The sequence below is a fragment of the Melospiza melodia genome, chromosome 22 (assembly GCF_035770615.1).
Source record: "Melospiza melodia melodia isolate bMelMel2 chromosome 22, bMelMel2.pri, whole genome shotgun sequence".
In the NCBI taxonomy this organism is placed as follows: domain Eukaryota; kingdom Metazoa; phylum Chordata; class Aves; order Passeriformes; family Passerellidae; genus Melospiza; species Melospiza melodia.
In genome coordinates this window covers 8,045,454-8,065,705 of record NC_086215.1, presented here as the reverse complement: position 1 = coordinate 8,065,705, position 20,252 = coordinate 8,045,454, and the positions used below count along the sequence as shown (strand labels likewise).

The 20,252-nt window shown below is 51.8% G+C and overlaps 3 protein-coding genes across 3 annotated transcripts; 1 reads left to right on the top strand and 2 right to left on the bottom strand.

Annotated features, from left to right (window-relative positions):
- The first annotated feature begins 477 nt into the window (after nt 1–477).
- Nucleotides 478–5,502, top strand: SPOUT1 (SPOUT domain containing methyltransferase 1). The gene is made up of 12 exons (XM_063174604.1): nt 478–559; nt 671–713; nt 802–921; nt 1,205–1,364; nt 2,119–2,208; nt 2,311–2,360; nt 2,524–2,654; nt 3,059–3,131; nt 3,464–3,562; nt 4,164–4,266; nt 4,548–4,695; nt 4,798–5,502. The coding sequence occupies exons 1-12, from the start codon at nt 512–514 to the stop codon at nt 4,870–4,872; spliced, it is 1,140 nt and encodes a 379-aa protein (XP_063030674.1). The 5' UTR covers nt 478–511; the 3' UTR covers nt 4,873–5,502.
- A 574-nt stretch (nt 5,503–6,076) lies between these two features.
- ENDOG (endonuclease G) lies at nt 6,077–9,541 on the bottom strand. Its single transcript, XM_063174599.1, is given in 4 exon segments — nt 6,077–6,777; nt 7,426–7,535; nt 7,935–8,905; nt 8,908–9,541. Coding segments are annotated over 4 exon segments (1,431 nt in total). The 5' UTR covers nt 8,975–9,541; the 3' UTR covers nt 6,077–6,494.
- Nucleotides 9,542–9,673: 132 nt separating this feature from the next.
- Nucleotides 9,674–20,031, bottom strand: TBC1D13 (TBC1 domain family member 13). Its single transcript, XM_063174603.1, has 12 exons — nt 19,926–20,031; nt 19,676–19,749; nt 19,326–19,366; nt 18,849–18,910; nt 18,475–18,574; nt 17,279–17,361; nt 16,966–17,125; nt 15,989–16,196; nt 15,258–15,421; nt 13,606–13,766; nt 13,396–13,453; nt 9,674–12,685 (listed from the first exon to the last, which is right to left on the bottom strand). The coding sequence occupies exons 1-12, from the start codon at nt 19,946–19,948 to the stop codon at nt 12,620–12,622; spliced, it is 1,200 nt and encodes a 399-aa protein (XP_063030673.1). The 5' UTR covers nt 19,949–20,031; the 3' UTR covers nt 9,674–12,619.
- Nucleotides 20,032–20,252: the final 221 nt, after the last annotated feature.

Genomic DNA, 20,252 nt, shown 5'->3' with positions numbered 1-20,252 from the left:
GAGGGAAGGAGGCAAAGAGCCACCTGCCCTTCCTGGTGTCCCCTCTCACCTGGTTGGGTGAGGGTGCTGCTGATGCACCCATCTAAGTACCAAACATGGGGAGAGTCACAGTCGCTGAAACAGAGAAAGAACCGTGCAATTAGATTGTTGATGTGAAGACACCATCTCCACATGCTTGGGCTCTTATCTAGGCCATGACACAACCTGCAAAGGGCAGGGTGCATCCACATATGGTCTAGAACACACGCAGGGCTCGTGCAGAGACTCGCAGACGCGAGCACACAGATTTTACGCACACTCCCACGTGGGAATTGTGATATTCCTCAGCGCCCGGGGCTGCGCCTGGGGTCACCCATCCTCCCGCGGAACGCGCCCGACCCTGCTTAGCTCCGCCGCCGCGCGGGCCGCTCAAACACCAACCACGTGACTTCTGGCTCCTCCCCGCCGTGGGCGGAGCTTGCGCCCTCTGGCCAATCAGCAGCGCGGGGGCGCGGCCGGCAGCGCGGGGAAGATGGCGGACACGGAGAGCGGCGTGGGGAAGCGGCCCCGGGGCGCGCAGGTGGGCGCTGGGGGGGGGCCCGGGTCCAGCCCGCACCCTGAGGGGAGCCCGGGGCGTTCCCGGGTCCGGCTCTGAGGGGAGCCCGGCGGTAATGCGTGCTGTCCCCCGTAGGTTGAGGACAGGAAGGTGGACTGGCGGCGCTGGAAGCAGGAGAGTAAGGAAGGCCGGGTATCGCGGGGGCTGGGGCCGCTCGGAGCGGTCACGGCGCGGTGTTTAACGCCAGGCGCTGTTCTCCGTCCCAGGGAAAGCAGAGACGAAGAAATGGAAGGAGATTAAACTGCTGAAGAAACTGGACAAACAGCGGATGCGAGAGCTGGCAGAACAAGAAGCCCAGGCGCAGGAGGAGCAGAAGGAAGACAGAGGTGGTGCTGCTGTGACCCAATGGGGAGACCTGGGTGGAAGGTGCTAGAAAACCTGGCTGTTAAAAGGCAGTCGGTGTTAGCTATCGATAGGAAGGGTGTTACTACACAGATCCCATGTGGATCAGTCCACATGCCCAAACAGGCACAAACACTGTGCAGCAACCACTGCAGCAGAGATCCTTCTGAAGAGAAAACCAGTGATTAATCTAAGGAAAGAAGTTGCTTTTCCCCCAGCACAGCCAGAGCAGCAGATACGATGCTCTCTCGTGTCTCTGCTCCGCAGGGCGGCCGCACACGCTGAGCGTGGCCCTGCCCGGCTCCATCCTGAACAACGCGCAGTCCCCGGCGCTGCGCTCGTACCTGGCCGGACAGATCGCCCGCGCCTGCGCCATCTTCTGCGTGGACGAGATCGTGGTGTTCGACGAGCACGGAGAGGACGTCAAGTAAGGCACACACTGAAGGAGAGCATGCTTGGATTAGGTTTCAGGATAGAGTTCCTCCCTGTGAGGGTGGTGAGGGCCTGGCACAGCTGTCCCAGAGAAGCTGTGGTTGCACTGTCCCTGGAGATGTCCAAGGCCAGCTTGGATGGGGCTTGGAGCAAACTGGGATAATTGAAGGTGTCCCTGCTCATAAAGGATCATCTTGTTTCACCTCCTGTTAAGTTCCCTTCCAACCCAGGCCTGTGATTCTCTGAAGGAGGAGCCATCTTGCTCTGCATGATATTCCTCTCAGCTTTCTGTTCCTTCACTCTTCTGTTAAGCTGAGGCCTGGAAGGAACTGCATGTACCTCTCCCCAGTGCCAGGATTACAGGGACCACTATACCCCAGGGAAAAAGATGTTGACTGAACTGCCCTGGCAGCTCAGATCATTTATCCCAACATGGGGTTGACAAAGCTACAAGAGGCCCAGCCCTTAAACCTTGCTGTGGAGGGACAGGACATCTGTCAATACATCTTCCTGATATCCTGCCACATCACATTTATACATAAAGATCAAAATACAAAACTGGAAAAGGTACTTGGCTTGGAGAGAGCTCCAAGGATGATTTGTTAAAAGATTGTCTCTGGAGCAGCCCTATTACAAGGGTTAGAGGGGAGGGATGTGCTCCTGTTGTCAGATTAAGAAGCAAGGCTTGGTCTTCTGGAGACCTGACCAATCTCATGCTGAGTTAACAAGCTGCTTGCTTTCACTTTCAGGAGCGTGGAGGGGGATTTTGAAGGAATTGGGAAGAAAGGCAAGGCTTGTGTGCAGCTGGCTCGGATCCTGCAGTACTTGGAGTGCCCTCAGTAAGTTTGCTTTTCTATTTTCTCTTGCTTTGAACAGGGCCAGAATTGAGATCCAGATGCCATAAACATACCTTTTCACATTTCACCTTTCTCTGGCGACAGGTACTTGAGGAAATCCTTCTTTCCAAAACACGAGGACCTGCAGTTTGCAGGTAAATGCAGTTGTGTCTCTCCTTCCTGACCCCTGGCTCCTTGTGTGTGGGACAGCCAGGACTTTTCCCCATTCAGCACTGGACCTGAGAGGGAAGGAGCAGGGCAGCACCTGCCCCTACAGCTGTGTTTCCCCCAGCACCTCTTTGCTCTGTGCTGTTCCAGGGCTGCTGAACCCCCTGGACAGCCCCCACCACATGCGGATGGACGAGGACTCGGAGTACCGGGAGGGCGTCGTGCTGGACCGGCCCACCAAGCCAGGCAGAGGCTCCTTTGTGAACTGTGGGATGAGGAAGGTGTGTCTGTTACCCAGAGATACAAAGCAGCTTCCCTTGTCTCTCTGGCAGATTTGCAGCAGGCAGGGTGGGCGCTGCTGGGTTTCTGAAGGCTGCAGTTGGCTGGTGGGGGGTTTAGGGCTGTTGGTGTCTTGTTCCTTCTGACTTGATAATGTTTGTGGCTTCCCAAGCCCCAGCAGGCCCCAGGCATTCCAGCAGATCATTGCTTTACTGCTGCAGCTGAACCTTTGAGTAGCAAAATAAACTTCAGACTGATGAGAAAGCCCCTGAGCCACACACACAGCTCCTCATCTCAGCTCCATGCCAGAATAGACACCCACTTCCTCAAAGGATTCCCTTCCTTCCTTCCCCACCTTCCCCAGTCCTTCCAGAATGTCTGGTGCTGATGGTGGCTGTCACTGCAGGAGGTGCAGATTGACAAACAGCTGAACCCTGGTCTGCGAGTCACCGTGCGCCTGAAGGAGCCCCAGAATCCAGGTAATCCATGGCTCCAGGAGCAGCTGTAAACTTCAGTCCTGCAGGAGCTGGTCCTTCTGTATGACAGGTTTGAAGGTACCCAACAATTCTGCATGTTCCCTTCACTCCATACACAAATTTAATAACACCCTTACCATGCCTGCCTCAATAACTGGAAAGAACTGTCAGCGCTTCTTCTCAGCAGTAAACAGCCCAAACACACTCACAGGCTTTCCAGAGCTCACCAAATTTCCAAAATACTTTTTCACATTGTGGAAAAAGAGAGGGTGATGGCTGTGGCTGATCAAATCTCACCAGATCAGAGGCTGTTAAACCTCTTTGCTTTCTTTCAGAGGCCAAAGTGAGGAAAGGCACCGTGGTGTCCTCACAGCACCCCCGGGCAGTCTCAGGCTTGTACTGGGGTTACAGCGTCCGCCTGGCCTCCTGCCTGAGTGAGTATCCAGAGATCCCCTGCCTGGGCTTCCACACCAGTCCCAGGCCTACTGGCTGCACACATCTTTCCTAGAAATCTTGTCTGAAGGAGACTTGCACATTACATGTGCAGCCAGCAGCCACGTGGCAGTCAGATTTTAGGGCTGAAACAAGACATGAACCACCCAGTCACCCTCCAGGACTGTGCCCTGTAACTTCCACTCACCATTGCTCCAATGACAAGAGATGAGTTGATGCCCCTCTCTATTTCCATGATAACTACATCCCACTCATTCACATCAGAGCCAGCAATCAAATTTCAGTTCAAGAGCCCTGGAAAATTATTTTTGTATCTTCTGGTTGATTGGACCTTGTAGGAAGACTGTAAGCTGTTAGGGGGTGGTTCCTGGCACCTGTCTTGAGCTTTGAGTGTGAAAAGGATGTGGGAGACTCTTGCAGCAAGGGAATTATGTGAGAAAGAGGAGTCATTCTGTCTCCAGCTGCACTTTAGGCACTGAAAGCAACTCTTGCTGCCACCACTCAACCATGGAGTGTTCTAGCCTGTCCAGAAGGCACATGGGTGAGGACATGGCAGCAGTAATCCCAAACTCTGTTTTCCAGGTGCTGTCTTTTCCGAGTGCCCATTCAAGGAAGGTTATGATCTCTCCATTGGCACCTCAGAGCGGGGCAGCTCCGTGGACCAGGTCACTCTGCCCTCCTTCAGGTTTGTCCTGCCTGCTTGGACCCACTCAGAACTCCCAGTGAGGCTGGTGAAGGCAGCAGAGCAGGGGAAATACCTCAGAACAAGGCCAATTCTTTTCCTCTTTCTCTGCAGTTGGTAGCAGGGACTGTCACATTGGCCAGATGCTGTGTGGCTCTGGTGGGGAGGCAGCTGCAGTGGGTACCATCAGCAACAGCCACAGCTCCCTGCTTCAGCAGCACACGGGAGCCTGGATGCAGACTTGGACAGTCTGTCCTCTCACCCTGTCCTTGTGCTCTCCCCAGGCATGCCCTTGTTGTCTTTGGAGGCCTTGAGGGCTTGGAAGCTGGGGTTGATGTGGACCCAAACCTGGAGGTCACCGACCCAAGCGTCTTGTTTGACTTCTACCTGAACACGTGTCCCAGCCAAGGCAGCAGAACCATCCGGACTGAGGTAGGGCTGGGGGTGCTGGGTGTGCCCAGGGCAGTGCTGGGTGTCTGCCTGGGCAGTGCCACATGGCCCAGCTGTGCTCTGACTGCCCTGGCTCTGCTGCAGGAGGCACTGCTGATCTCTCTGTCTGCGCTGAGACCACACATTGAGGAGGCTGTGAAGACACCCAAAGACACCTGAGGGAAGGGAAACCACTGACCTTGCCCTTGGGGAGGCAGGTCTTCAAATGTGGGGTGCTGGGCTGGTCACTCCAGGAGCCTGGAGGGACCCAGGCATAGTGTGACTGGAGCTGGCAGTGCTGCCCAGCTGTGCAGACCCAGGGCCGGACCAGCATTGGAGCTGTAACACCTCAGCCCTGGAAGGGCAAAGGTGACCAAGATCAAAGAGAGACTCCTTTGAATACAGTGGTCTTATGGGTGAGACAATGGTCTCACCCATAAGCATTTGCAGGCTCATGTTAAACCCACAGGTTATATATATATATGTATATATATGTATATATATATATATATATATATATATATATATATCACCCAGTCCAACTGCCCTTTTTTCTTTAGATGGACTCCCTCTACAAGTTCTCCTGTCTCCTATTGGTGCTGGTTTGTTGCAGTGCCCTGCCCCTGTTGCCTCATTGGTTCCCCAGTTGGCTGCCCCTCCTCTACACCATTTATACTCAGTTCCCATTGGCCCTTAACCCACGATCCATCCCTTTTTCCCCTTATAAACCACCGTGTCCTCAGCCCCATTTGGTCTCTGGACTGTCCCTGGACTCTCAACATTGCAATAAACTGTGTTTGCAGCTCTGTCTCTCACCTTGTTCATCAGCAGTTTAAGCAAGCTCTGGGCTGTGAGAGTGCAGGTGGCTCACAGAGCCTGGTTCTGGACACACCACAACACCCAGCCAGGCATTCACTGCTCTGGGAGCCCAGGTCTGTGCCCTGCTGCCTGTGTGGTCCAGCCAAGGGCTGGTTGCTGTTTCCCAGCAGCTGGCACAAGCCTGGCAGCAGACTTGGTCTCAGCAACTCTGACACCAGGGTGGGAATAAAGCTGTATGGAACATCAGTTCCTGTGAAATTCAGTGATGTGGCCTTCAGACTGAAACAAAGTCAGAACTTATGCCAAGAAGCTGTTCCTGCCTCAGCCTGATTTCCCCCAGCCCCCCTTCAAGGCTTCATCTTTCCCAAGAGCAGGAAGGGCTGCAGCTTCAATTGAGCCTCAGCACTAAAACACATCATCTCATTACAGTCTGCCTCTGTCTGTGATGCCTTAAGCTCTGCCTACAGTGAGCTCAGACAGGAAAGCAGCTGGAAAAGTTGGCTCCATCCTCCCCTCCTCCTGCTGAGATATTCAGAGTTTTGGTGAGAGCAGATAAGAAACAATATCATGGGTGTTCAAAACTTTACTGCTAAAACCATCTTCTGAAAGAAAACAATTGTACAGTTCTTTGGGCTCAGGAAGGCAGGAACTCCTGCTCTCCTCCCTTGGCACCCACCTTGCTTCCCTGCTAAACAGTAACAGCTGACTTCCCTTTCTGCCTGAGTGAGCCTCACACAACTCCAAGGCAGCAGTGGATTAGGAGCAAATCCTAGAGAGCAACTTCAGTGTCAGGTGCCCCTGAGCCTCCTGCAGGACCACTCTGGAGCCCTGCTGTGTGTCTGTGTTTCAGTCAGACACAAGGGGAACGGTGGAGAGAAGCACAGGTTTGAATCTGAATTCCCACATTTACAACTGCACAAGGAATTCTGCAGGTGATTGCCAGTCCCTTGCCAGGGGTTACCTGTATCTGTTCTAGTCAGGGGTCACTGCTTTCCAGCTGTGATGGCTTTCAAGTTACTTGTTCTCCTGAGGATGTTTGGGACAAAGAGAAGCCCTGAGGCTCTCTCAATGCTCTCGATGGGAACCAGGAACCGTTCCAGCGGGATTTTATCATCCACAGGGCTGTTGGGCATCACGTAGGAGCGCAACTCAATCTCCCCACTCTCCTTTTCCAAGATGAGCACTTTGAAGAAATGGGTGGGGACAGCCACGTTGTTCTTCCCAATCACCTGGTACTTCACGTACATCTTCCCATCAGCCTCCATCCTGCACCAACAGCAACATCCCAGGTTAGCTCTGGTTTGGTGTCACTCCATCCCCTCAATCCTCCAACATCCCTGAGTAAAACCCCACCCACAGCAGGCAGCAGCTCTGCCTCTGCCACAGGGCTGTAAAACAGGGCTGGGGCAGAGGCCATGTGACATGGTGAGGGTGAGCTGAGCACTGGGGCCGCTCCCAAATCCCCTCCCTGCTGGTTTTAACAGACTTTCCAAGCTACTTCCTGCTGCTGAAGAGATCTCAACATGAGACAGCTGCTCTTTGGTGCTACGTGGAAATCTCTGAAAATAAAGTTAAGTGGAGAAGCAGCCCATGACATTGAACCTGAAAGCTTTATTCTGCAGGGATGGGGTCTGCAGTTTAATCTGGTAATCAGCTAATCTACTAAATTGTTAAGGACTGCAAAAACAAGCTGGTTATACTGCAGCTCAGCAATCCCACTTGACTCATGAAATAATCATCTGGATGGGAAATACATAAACTAATCCTAAGAAGGTACCTTTCTATAGAACCTCTGTGCACAGGTGGTCTAACCTACTGAGGGCCCTTGGTAGATCCCTCCTGGTCCCACAGCCTGTTTTCCTTTACCAGCACAATACATCTTTTTGGTGCCAGTCCAGCTCAGCTTGTGTTTACCTGGGCAGGAAGAGGGGTCCTGTGCAGACGTAGACATTCCTGTTGTTTTTTGCCAAGCTCCTGCAGTACTTCTCAAGGTTATTCCAGGCATTCTGGTTTAAATGAGGATTCTAGAAACACAACCAGTAGTCAGTTACTGTTTAGAGTAACACATCTCACAGAGCCTCCAAGCACTTTCTATATCAGATCTCGGCTATCACCTCTGCTTTGGGAGCAGTGATGGCCTGGTTTGCACACCCAGGACAGGACCCATTGCCGAAGGCTGCAAGTTTTAGCAAGCATGCATCTAATTGTCTAATTCTGCTCCTGAGAGGAGCTGCACTGAACGGGCTTGAGAGGCACACACAGGCAGGTACATTTGCAGGATCCCTGCTGTTAAATCTGTCGGTAAATCGGCACCTCCGAGTGACTCTGGCCCCTCTCTGCCTGAACTGCAGCAGGCACAAACGCGGCGGCTCTCCCGGGGGTTTCCCGCAGGGAGCGGCGCCTGCCCTGAGCGCGGGCCGTACCTGCGGGGCGATGTTGCTCAGGTAGAACGTGTCCCTCATGGCCTTCTGGCTCCACCGGTGGTTGGCGGCGGCCGCCAGGTGCCCGCGGTCGAAGCCGCTGCCGCGGTAGTCGGCGTTGGTGGCGCGGTGATATTCGTGCACCGAGTCGTCCTCCTGGAAGTCGCAGGCGGCGCGGTCGGAAGCGCCGCTGAGCGTGTCCCGGTTGAGCTGCTCGATGACCCAGAGCGCGCTGCGGCTCCGCGGGTCGTAGCACAGCACGTAGGACTCGCGGCTCCGCAGCTGCGCCAGGCCGGGCAGCCCGTACTTGCTCAGCTCGGTGCGCACCGAGCCCGGCGGCGCGGGCAGGCTGGCCGCCGCCACGGCGGGCAGCACGGGCAGGCGGGCCAGCAGCCCCTCGGCCGCATCGCCCCGCTCCCGGTGCTCCCGGCGCTCCCGGCGGGCGAGGGCCGCCCCCAGCCCCGCGCCCACCGCCAGCGGCAGCACCCACCGGGCCCGCAGCATGGCCGCTACCCCGCGCGGCCGGCCCCGCCTTAAACGGGCCGCGGCCCAGCCCCGGGCGGCCGCGCTGTGCCGGCGGCATCGCCGCTTTAAGGGGGAGCGCGCACTGCGATCTCGGGGCCGCTGTCCTGAGGAACGGCCCCGGACCCGCAGAGCGGCCGGGGACACCGGGGACACGGACACAACGATACCGCGGACACCGGGGACATGGGCACACGGACACCGGAGACACGGACACAACGATACCGCGGACAGCGGCACACGGACACCGGGGACACGGACACAACGATACCGCGGACACCGGCACACGGACACCGGGGACATCGGGGACACCGCGGACATGGGCACACGGACACCGGGGACAAGGACCCAGAGCGCTCGCAGGAGCGGTGGCACCCGTGCCGCGTTTTCCTGGGGAAGGCAAAGCAAACGCACGGCGGAAAGGAGAAGGCGCAGGAGGAGCCGGGCTGGCCCCCAGGGCTCTCTGTCACACCTGCGGCCCCAATCCGAGTCACACCGACAGGAGAGGTTTGCACAGACATCCGTTTAGTTAAAGGAAACCTTACAAAAATAGTGTTTGAAAAAAAGAAGCGTAAAAGAAGGAGTTTTAGAGTGATGAAATGTTCACTACACCATTCTCTGGCAGTTCTTCAAAATAAAGTGGAAAAACATAAGTGTTATCTGTTCCTTTCTTTGGGGAAAGGGCATTTTAGAAGATTGCTACAAACAGCTAAAACAAAGTCACTGACATTCCCTAAGGAAAATCAGCCTCTGATTCCCAAAACACCCCAGACTCCCCCGAAACAACTTCTGGCCTCCATTCTGTTCAATGCCAAAGTGTGAATAATTTAGGTGGAGTCACAAAATTCAAACTCAGAATCAGTCTCCTGAGTGACCACCACCAGCAGCCTGATCTACTTCAATGGCAAAGCCACCAAGTTCCACAAAGCTTCAACTCCAGTGAGGTGCAGGTAGAACAGACCTCTCCTTCCCAGGGAAAACTCATCTCTTCCACATCCAGGAGCGTCCTGATTTCCCTCCTAGCTGAAGGTGATCTCCTTTTCCCCTGTCTGGCAGTAGTCCTGCCTGTGAGGAACACATGGTAGGATCTATTTAAACATTCTCTGTTCAAGTCCCTGTGAGATAATGGGTCCCCAAGGCACCCCAGACTAACACCTCCCACCCCAAAGATCAGCTCTTTCAGCAGGTCAGGACTGTAAGAAACCAGAAGCAGAAACATCTCAAGGCTGGAACAGGTGTTACTTGACCACACAAGTAAGGAAACACCAGTTAAGTATTGTCTCACTTCAAAAACAACAAAAATAAATCACCAAAAACCTTTGAGGAATGAAGCCAAGGGACGTGAGGAGATTTAAAAGCTGCTAAAAGGTTAAGACTTTCTTTTGTCCCCTCAGAAAATCTGCTTTTGCTCTTAAAGAAAGGAGAAAGTCTTGGAATAAAGAAATAGATGTCCCAAGACAATGAAAAGTACCACTCCTTTCAACAGTAGGACAGAAGTTCTACCACACAGGAAGGAAATAAGCAGAATATAAAACAGCTTTTTATGTATGGAACAGCCTGTCTGGACGTTTCAAAGTTGTTGCAAGCTCTCCCCACAGAACTCAATAGGTTTGGCAGCCACAGTTTGGATAAGGCTACAGAATTTATCCCAGAGATCCTTTCCAGCAGCCAAATCTCCCACTGCATCCCTTTAAACCACTGCCAACTCCTTCCCAAAGCCCTCACTGTCACTCTCTGAAGCAAGGTGACAGAAGAGAGCCCTTGGACACTGAGGAAGGGAGAAAGCAGCACCACACCTGTGCTGCCACCCCCCCTGTGCCCTCCCCAGTGGGATGTCACCCCCAGGGCCCAAAACAATGCTGAAAACAAGTGCACAAGTTAATTTCCAAGTCATACTTTCATCCTGATTTGCCTGCTGCCTCCTCAGGTTACTTTAAGGAGACTTCCAGTTGCTCAGAGCAGGAACACTCATGGATGGTCCCTGGTGCCAGTAAGAAATTCCAGCATAAGGAAACCCTGCAGGTCTCAGGGGAACCCAGAATGAACAGCCCAGCAAAGGATTCAGGGAGGAGAGCAGAGTTTGTGCATGGAATGGGAAAGCTGCAGTATTTACAGCAGTTCTGAGGCAGAAGTGTTTGGAGCAGGTACAACTCTGCCTCCTAAGAGTGGGGCCCTGTGGTTTTACATTTGTACAGAACCTCCCAGGTGGCTCTTTGACCACACCAGGTCTGGTCAAAAGCTTCCCTAGGGTAGGTACCCAAGAGCTGTAAGACCACCTGGAACAGCTCAGAACATCCATCCAGTGGCCAGAGCAGCCAGGATGCTTCACCACACTGCTGCCCTGGTCTACCTGTCCCATTTTAATTGGAGGAAAACCATACCCTCAAGAAAAGATTGCAGCACAGAGGGATACTGTTGCCACAGGTATTAATTACAGATTGCTTTAAACCTTAAATTGCTCTTGCACCACAGCAGCAACACATGGCTGCACAAGTGGTACTTGAGCATCTTCTCAAGAGGCAGAGAGTGCTTGAGATTGCCAATAAGAACATGGGAACGTGCACCAACCTGTCCTCCCATCTCCCCACACACCTTGGTGAGAATGACAGCAGCCTGTGAAGGCTTTCAGTGAAGGAAATAACACCAGGAAAAAAAGCTGAAGGCTGCCAGCATCCCTCCTGCTAGGGCAAGTCTAGGCCAGCAGCAGCTTAAGCAGATCTTACAAAGACTGACTGACCTTTAACAAATCAACACCCATAAATACCAAAGACTGCAGTGTCCAACAGCAGAGGTGAGCCAGCACAGCACAGAAAGAAAGGGAAAAGCACGTTGGATTAGTGTTCACTCAAGAGCTTCTGCACCACACAAGCACCTGGGTGCTGGCAGTTTCTCTCTCTGAGGATCAGGGTTTCTGCTCAGCTCAGCACTGTGCAGGGCAGCAGTTCTCCCTGTGGTTTGTCTCAGTCCCTGTTCACCTGAGTCACTGGAACATATCTGAAGTGCAGCAGTTTCCCTCTCAGGGGGAACAAGTGTCCAGCTCAGGGCTGTGACTGCAGCAGGACCAGCACAGAACAGTGGATCAGCCCCAGCAGCCAGCTCATGACAGATGTCTCTGTGCCTGCTGGATTGTGCTAGAGAAGGACTCTTACTGCAGATCAGAACTGTCTCTTCCTGGCAAGGAGTACTGTGAGACAATAGCAAGGTTACTGTGACCAGACCTTAAAGGGAGTAGTATTATTTAAGCCACTGAGACAGAAAACTCCAGTTGTGTGCCTGTATAAATCCCTAAATAAGCTGTCTTCATTGCACATGATTAGGTGTCCATTTCTTGTGTTTCAGAATCCTGATTGTAGCTGGATATGCTCCAGTTCAGAGCAGCATGAGGCCTCCCTGCTCTAAGGCTGTGTGTAGTAAGGCTTGACTTGGAACTACACTTCAGAGGGGGGTTAAAACCACCACAATGTTGCTTTCAAGGACACCTCGTTGATAAGGCAGTTCTGGATTCAGGCAGTTTGAGTGCACAAAGCCACCAGCTGTCACTGTGTCCTCCCACCTCAGCTTCCCAAGTCTCTTTCCCAGTCAAAGGAGTGCAAACTGCCAGGTGACCTTCACCAAAGTGATGCAATCTTCTTCTTCTTCACACGCCTCAGCGATGGCCAAGTGCAGACACGAGAGAGGAGAATCCAGAATCCACTTGAATGGCAGAATGTGTGACTTCACTGGAATACATTCTATTCACAGGAGGAAGATCCTTCTATCCTCACCCACCAAAATTCACTGGACTTAAGTCTGTCCTTTCCCCATCAGAAGTTACTCCATGTGTTACTTCCACAATACAGGAGTCCATCCCTTCAGGGATATGCAGACAGAAGGTTTCTTTCTCCCCAAACTCAAAGTCATTAAAAAAAGATACAAAGAACTGCTTTTGGCAGCAAAGAGGCATTTGACATGTGGAAAAATCTGGAGTGCAGGACCCAAGTAGATAGGGAAGTAATCAGTCCTTGACCTAATAAATAGAGTAGAAGTCTTCAAGGTGGCCAGTAGTTCTAACAAAACCTGAAGTCTTGCAGAGACCAGTAGGAGCTTTAGTGCACCACACTGCAAGGGGCCATCTCCCAGGATCCACTGCCACACAGTTCTCTGACACCTTTTGTTAGGCCCATGGACTATTTGGAATCTTGAAGTTCCTTTGCCTTCTTCAAAATCAGATGAACATCAGAGATGGGATAATCCTATGACAAAGGAGCAAAAGTATTTCAGTGACTTCCCAGCATTCTTGATGCAGATTGTTTTATTTAAGCAAGGCAAACCTTGACAACAAAGTTCTTGGCCTATTATAACATACAGCCATGTTCATTTACTCCTTTAATAGCTACAGTTTCCTGTTTTGTAACTGATCAAACTTCAACACCCTTCCAGAAGGTTTGTTGTTGGTTTTTTTTCCACTTTGTCCTCCAAGGGCACAGTAACCTGGCCTGACACAGGGCTCTGTCTCATGCCAGAGAGCCTTATCAAAGCCAGTATCTGGCACAGCCCAAAGCAGGAACTGGCAGAACATGAGATATCCAACTGTGCAGTGCAGGCGTTTCCAACCTAAGGCTTTCAGAGATCTCAGAACTGAACAAAACCCTCTGGCCAAAAAATTTAGCAATGTTACATAAGATTTCACATCTTTGCTTGAAAATTATTTTTTTTTTTTGCAAACCAAAGGAACATTAGAAACCTCCAATCTATGATAACTTCACTGTAGGGTAGAAAGGGTGCATATGCTAAAGACTCCCACTGATCCCTGCAGATTTTCCTGCAAGCAAACATCACAAATGTGGTTCTTGTCTTGAACCAGGCATACTCTCCCACCCTCTCACATACTGTCACCATCTCTCACAGCACTATTTTAAGACTTTTCCAATTGCTCTCTGCACCCACTCTAGTTCATTCTTACCTGTAGCAGCCTCATGTTCAGAGTGAAGTCTCCTTCCAGCAACTGATCCCGGATGAGCCTGAAAGACGGAAATTATTCCGGCTGCTTCTGACTCTTTACAAAAAAACTTTAAACCCGACAACCTCTTCACCAGCTGCCCTAAGACATGCCTAGAGAGGACTCCTGGATCCATGGAAGAGGAGAGGAGGAAGGCAGTGTGTGTGTACTTACGTCAGCATGGCACAGCAGACGAGCAGCAGGAAGTCGAAGCGCTTGTCGTCAGCGAAGAGCGAGTCCCAGATGCGGATGACATCTGGCAGCAGGAACTCTTGGGACAAGAGCAACGTCAGCCAGCGGAAGGCAAAGAACTGGGGTTTGATGTTCTGTTCTTGCTGTCAGACAGGCACCAGGCAAACAATGAGTACGTGCTCCCGGTCAGCTCCCTACAGGCAAGAGATCACCCCATGTTTGCAGCCCTGTCTCCTCCCCAGTGCTGCTCTAAGCTCCCAGCTCATCCTGCAGCAGCAGGAAAACCTCTGCATCCTTTGGAGACTCCCCCATTCAACCATGACTGGGAGATTTTCAGTGCAGCCACACTCCACACCTCCAGCCAAGCCAGAAAATGCTCCTCTATCCACGACATGGAGTAAAGGAAGCTTTTCTCCCTAAAGGCTCTATTTGTGTTCTGTTAAACCTGCCAAGTAATTTTAAAGTTCCCATTTCAACAGTATTTTATCTGCAAAGCTGCAGCCCTCCCCCGCTAGCACAGGCACTGTTTGTCAGGATTTCCTCTCCTTTCCAGAACCCTTGTATTTATGAAAAGGTTTACTATTCACAAAGATAAACAAAAATGGAACAGAGTTCACACTGATGGTCAGTAAAATATGCTGTAAGCACCTTTAGCCTGAAGTTTTCCTGTTTTCTGATGTTAAATCCAACATAGCCTAAGTTTAACCAAGGTCAAACAAGCTCAGGATTCTGCTGATATTCTTAAGGACCAGCTGCTGCATGGCCAAGACCATTTCCTGCCAGCCAAACATTAAGCAGTTTTTCTCCCCACTGGAACTGCTACCAGCCAACACTGTGGGCTGTGTCACTGCGCTGACAAACCATCTTCTGGATTATAGAAGAAACTTTTCTAGATGGGAAAAAACCTCGTTGTAATTTGGTCAAGGTTGCAGTAACAAGAATAGCTTTCCCTTCCAAAGTCTCCTTACACTTTCACACCAAATGGACTATAAGACTGGAGATGTTTGTAATGAAAGCTGCCTTCTACGTGTTCTACAAAACTCACACAAACTCAAAGGAGCTGGAAACCTTTGGATGAAAGGGAACAGTATAATTTAGCCAGTGGGATCATCCAGCTCACTGGAATTCACTTCTCCTTTGGAATGTGCTTCATGGAGTTTAAGTCAGTGCTGTCAGGGCAGCACTGGAAATAGAAGTGTGTGTGTGCAGCGTGGGGAATGTTTTTTGTTTTGTGCTTAAAAGCAGAAACAATTTCTGTAGCCTGGAATGCTGAAGAGCTCTACAGCAAAACTCATGTTTTGATGCCTACAAGAGAGTAAAAACTCCAGCTCCAGCTATGCAGGTGACCAAGGATCATGGCCAAGTCCCTTCAGACTCCCAGCTGGCAGCTGTGCAACAACCACAGTTTGCTTTCAGAGGCAGGCAGGGGAGGAAGCCTTGCTGTGTCAGCTCACTCTGGGCTCACTCCAAGAGGCTATTTCAGCTCTCAGGTAAGAGTCTCTCTGCCCCTACAGCAAAGCCCTTCCTGCACTCTGTGTTCCACTCAAGCAGTTTAACAAAACTGACATTCATGTGCACTGTTAATCCACTCCTCACATCCCACCCAAGACCCACAGAAACACCTGGCTCCTCACCAGCTTCAAATACAGCTCCACATCTTTTTCCTTCAGGGTGGAGTACACCTTCTCCATTTTGTAGGTAATACCACACTGAGAATCATCCAGGCTCTTAATGAAGTTGTCCCGAATTTCAGCCATTAGATTGGTAAAGCAGAAAAATGTGTCTGCTTCAGCATGTTCTGGGGAAAGAAAAGAACAACATGGGAGAATAGAGGAAGCCTCACTGAGAGAGGTACAGAGCTGTAAAATTGTCCTTGTTCCATATCTGGTTGCTGTATTGGATCTGAGGTGTAGATCCCACCAGATCTTGGCTTGCTTGGTCTGGGTCAAAACTAGACAACCTTTTTTTTAGGTTTTTTTCTAAACTAGAAACAGCTACAGAGGCACTGCAGATACTAACCCTGTGTCCAACACAAGGTCTTCGTGACATGAGGTCACAAAACAGTTATCTATACACAAGAACATAATCTGCCACCAGCACACACCCCCAGAGCTCCTGTGAAGCAGAAGCAAAGTCCTCCCTTTCCTTAGTTTTCCTTACCATCTATATACAGTACAAGGAAACAAGAGCTTCAAAGGGGATTTTGAGTTTAATAAACAAACAAAAATTGCTCAAAAATGCTTACTTCCCATGTCCTTGCTACTCCCAGCCCATTCAGCTCCCACCAATTCCCCAAAACTCCTCATGCCATGCAGAGAAGTCACAGTACCACAGCCACTGCTGAGCAGTCAAAAGGCTTCCTCACCTTTCCATTCACTGTTAGGGTCTGTAGCAAAGGTGTAGTAAAGAGGCCCCACGATTTCATTCATGCCCTGGACATAGGCTATCCCAGGGTTCAGCTTGGCATAGATGAACAGGATCCTCTCCACCACTTCCCAGTGAGCTTCGCAGCCATTGGGCAGAACCTCGTACTCGCTCAGAGAGCTGGGGGTGCTTTTCAGAGGGGAGCTCACCTGGAAAACAAGGCTCAGTCAGGACAACCAAGTGGCACAGACTCCTTAGCACATGTGCCAAGCTTGGCTTTTAACACACATAGGCCCCCCAAAAGATCTGGGCTGTTTATACCACATAAACCAAGCAGCCCTGGGAGCACACAGGCAGAGAAGTCCTGGTGCTGGCTGTCCCTGAAGAACAAAGTCTGGACAGCAATGCACAGTTCCTTCTGAATCATTGCACCACATGATCTCACACAGTAAAAACCACAGCAGTTCCACTTCTTTGTCAGTAGCATGAGGGAACGGTATTGAGAGTTGTGGGAGAAACCACCTTCCCCAACAGCACATGTGCTGTAACACTCATCAAAGGGGAAAGAGACCACACATTTTAACAGATACTCTGCTCCTCTCCTAATTCCAGGTCTGAGATCCAGTTCTGGAGGACTATGGAAATTTGTAATAAATTCATAGTAAATTAACCCTTTAGTGTTTGTTGCCATACAGGAATGCATGTCAGGCATAAAATAACTTGTGACTCCAAATTCTACCAGAAGTCAGGTAAAAATAACCTTTAAAATAAATACACCTATAATCCCCTACAATCTGTCAAGCACTTCAACTGATTCCACCATGTCCAGCCCCCAGAATGCTCAGTATCTGCTGGGGTGTTTCCTTAATTCCACTGCACGAGCAGAAAGAGAAACAGAGAACAGCCCAAGCATCGCCCTTCCCCTTCCCAACCTGAGCCCTTGCCCTGTGACAAGGACAGCCCCCACCCAGGGCTCACGTTTGTCACCCCGCTGCGGTTCCGTGCCACCGTCTGCGACTTGAGCGTGGTTTGCTCCACGCGCCGGCGCAGCGTCTCAAACTCGTTCTGGGGGTCCAGGATCAGCAGGCAGGGATAGTCCGTGGGGCGCTGGAAAAACGCCATGTCAGGGTACAGCCTCCTAGGAGGGACACAGCAGGAAATCAGGGACAAGAAGGAAGTTTGTGCCCCATGTTGAGTGGGAGGTTGGTTTAATATTAAACTTCCTTTTCAAAGTACAATTTGTTGGTCAAACCGCCCGGGTTCAGAACCGGAGTGGTTGTGCCTCACACACCTGACATCTTTGTCTATCTGGAGGAGCACTTCGTTATCCTTGAAGTAGGTGTTCCATCGACTGTCTGGGCTTGGGTTGAGAGGCTGAAGAGAGAAACAACAGAAACAGAACAAGCATGTTTCACACATATCAATATCCTCAGTAAACATACAGTGATTTAACATTTCTGCTGTCACTCTGCCATCAGCACAATCTGAGCACATCAGGGTCATTTTTTCTCTCACATTTTGGATCCTTTTCACTCATCTCTTCAAGAATTTGTTCCAAATCAGTTCTTTTTTCCCCCTCTGTTAACAAGATTCCTGACTGCAGCTCCAAACCTGTACCATGGAGATGGTATTTAGACTCGGGGTAAGAGTTATCCACCCACCCAGCACTTTGATGTTGTGGTTCTCTCCACACCAAGATCCACACAAAGTTAACAACTAACCAAGGAAAAACCAACAAGCTACATTCCAAGGGATTCAGAGATCACTGTGACCTGGCTCTGTGGTTTTACAGACACGCCAGTTTTACACCACCAAGGCTCCAGAGATCACAGTGGGGCAGGTGACTGCAGGGGAGTGAACGCTCAGAATGGTCATGGGAGCAGCTGTATCATTTTACAGTCTCTTCTGATCAGTTACTTCACTCACTCCTCCCACACACACACTCCTAACAGCACTTTCAGAGAAGGAGAAAGCCAAGGCATGCAGGAAATAGTCTGTTAAAAAAAAAACAACCCAGCAGCATTATCAGAAATAATCAACTCTCCTGCCTTCCACACCACAGCCCAGCCTGACTCTCCTGCTTCTTTCCTATCCTCTGCTCTGAATTCATTCATGGACCCAAATTCCCAGGGGAGCATCTCATGGCTCCAGGAACCTCTTGTGAGCCTCTCCCTTTCCCTAGGAGACCCACGGCCTGGGCAGGAGGAGAGGAGTGCACAGCTGGAAACAGCTCTCCAAAGAGCTACTGCTGCTTTGCCAGTAACTCACACTCAAGGCAAGCACAACAACAGTGCCAGGCTGGCACCTGGGAACCCACAAAAGTGCCAGGCTGGCACCTGGGAACCCACAAAAGTGCCAGGCTGGCACCTGGGAACCATCTCTCCCCCTGGCAGGGCAGAACAGTTGGGAACAGAGCCAGGAGCAGCCCAGGGGGGCCAGAAACTCCCCAAGGAATTTTCTGCAGCACAAAGGCTTAACAACACTTACATGATCCTCTAAGGTCACATCTTCCCTGGAAACACCCAGGTTGGCCTTGGCAATCCCAGGCTGGATAATCATTTCTTTCAGGAACTGGGAATACAGATCCCTTAAAGAAGAAAAGAGGAATTTGCAATGAGGAAGATAAGGTCAAGGTGAGCACACAGAGTTCAAACAGATGTTTCTGCCCCACCCTGCTCAGCCAGAAGGCATCTGATTTTCTCTGCAGTGTAACTGAAGGGGTCAGTCCACCAGGCAGCAGAAAGAACAGCACATTACACTCAAGAACAATTTGTTTTATGAAAGTACTTAATTATTTAAAGCCTATTCTTCTTCTCTGCAGATATCTTTGAAAATAAAGGGACAAGTACCAACAACCTCACCTCTGTTTCTTCAGCAAAGAGCTCCATAAGGCTTTCTCTAAAGGGAGGTAGTTCAGGAGTATCTGCACAGGAAACAGGTGAACAGGAATTAGTATTCAATGAGCTGTTACACCTGCAAAATGAGCAAAGCAAACCCAGGGGCTCAAACCAGCTCTTGGAAAATACTGGGATTTCCCTCCAGAAAGCCAAGTACTTTGCTAGGCAACAGTCAGGAATATTTCAGGGACTGGCTTTCCACACAGAACTATTTGTAGAACTGATCAATAGCTAACCTGACCAAAATGCAGTGCTTGCTTATAACTGAGGTTGCTCACATGCAAAGTGCTGATCTCCACAAATTACTGCTGACTTCTAGTGGCTTTTAAACTCTGGATTTATTGTTTGTTTACAACTTCAACCGCCAAAAAAGCAGTATGTGTACTTAATCAACCCAAAGCATCGCTCTCAAGAAAGAAAAGCACCCCAAGCAAAACCCACCTTCCAGCACAGGCAGCGCAGCCCACCATCAAAGGGAATTCCTGTGGAACACCAGGCAGAGAAACAACCACGTTAGCCCATCTCTCACCGCGGGAGGCTGATGCCACCTCACAACCAGGCCTGGCAACACTTTTCCTTCCCGAGGGGCACGAAGCTCCCCCAGGGACGCTGCTGGGGCTGTGCACGGGGTGATCTCCCAGGGGACAGCCCGGAACAGGCGACACCAGCCCGGGGCAAGGAGCCCCCTCCCCAGCCCGGGGCAGGGCCGTGCCCGGAGCCCCCTCCCCAACCCAGGGCACCACCGTGTCCGCAGCCCCCTCCCAGCTCGGGCCGGTCCCCGCGGCACTCACCGCTGAAGCACAGCTCGCGGAGCTTGCTCAGAGCCACCGTGGGTTCGCCGAGCACCTCCTGGAAGTCCGCGATCCTGAGGGGAGCGAAGCCGCGGGCGTCATCAGGGTTAATACAGGCAACCCGCGACCTCCCAGAGCCCCCAACCCCTCAGAGCCGCCGATTCTCGAGAGCCCCCAGCCCGCGCAGCGCAGGCCCGGCAGGGTGGGGAGGGGGAAGAACCCCCGTCCCCACAGAGACCCCGACACCGACCTGCTCTGGTGCAGCCGCGACATGGCGGCCCCGGCGCCCCTTCCCCGCGCGCCGCATAAACGTTCCGGCTGGAAACGCTGCCCGGGGAGGGGGATGCGGGACGGGCCCCGCCCTGCGGGGGCGTGGCGGAGCCGCCCGCTCCACACGGACCCTTCCCTGCGCTAAGCCCCGCCCCGCGCGCCCCAGGGCGCCTTCCCTGAGCGCCTGGCCCCGCCCCCTCCGTGCAAAGCTCCGCCCCGCTCCGCCCGTAGCGCCCAGTCCCGCCCCCGCCCCGTTGCGTTCACCGTCCGGTAAGCTCCGCCTCTGTCCGGTAAGCGCCGCCCCCTG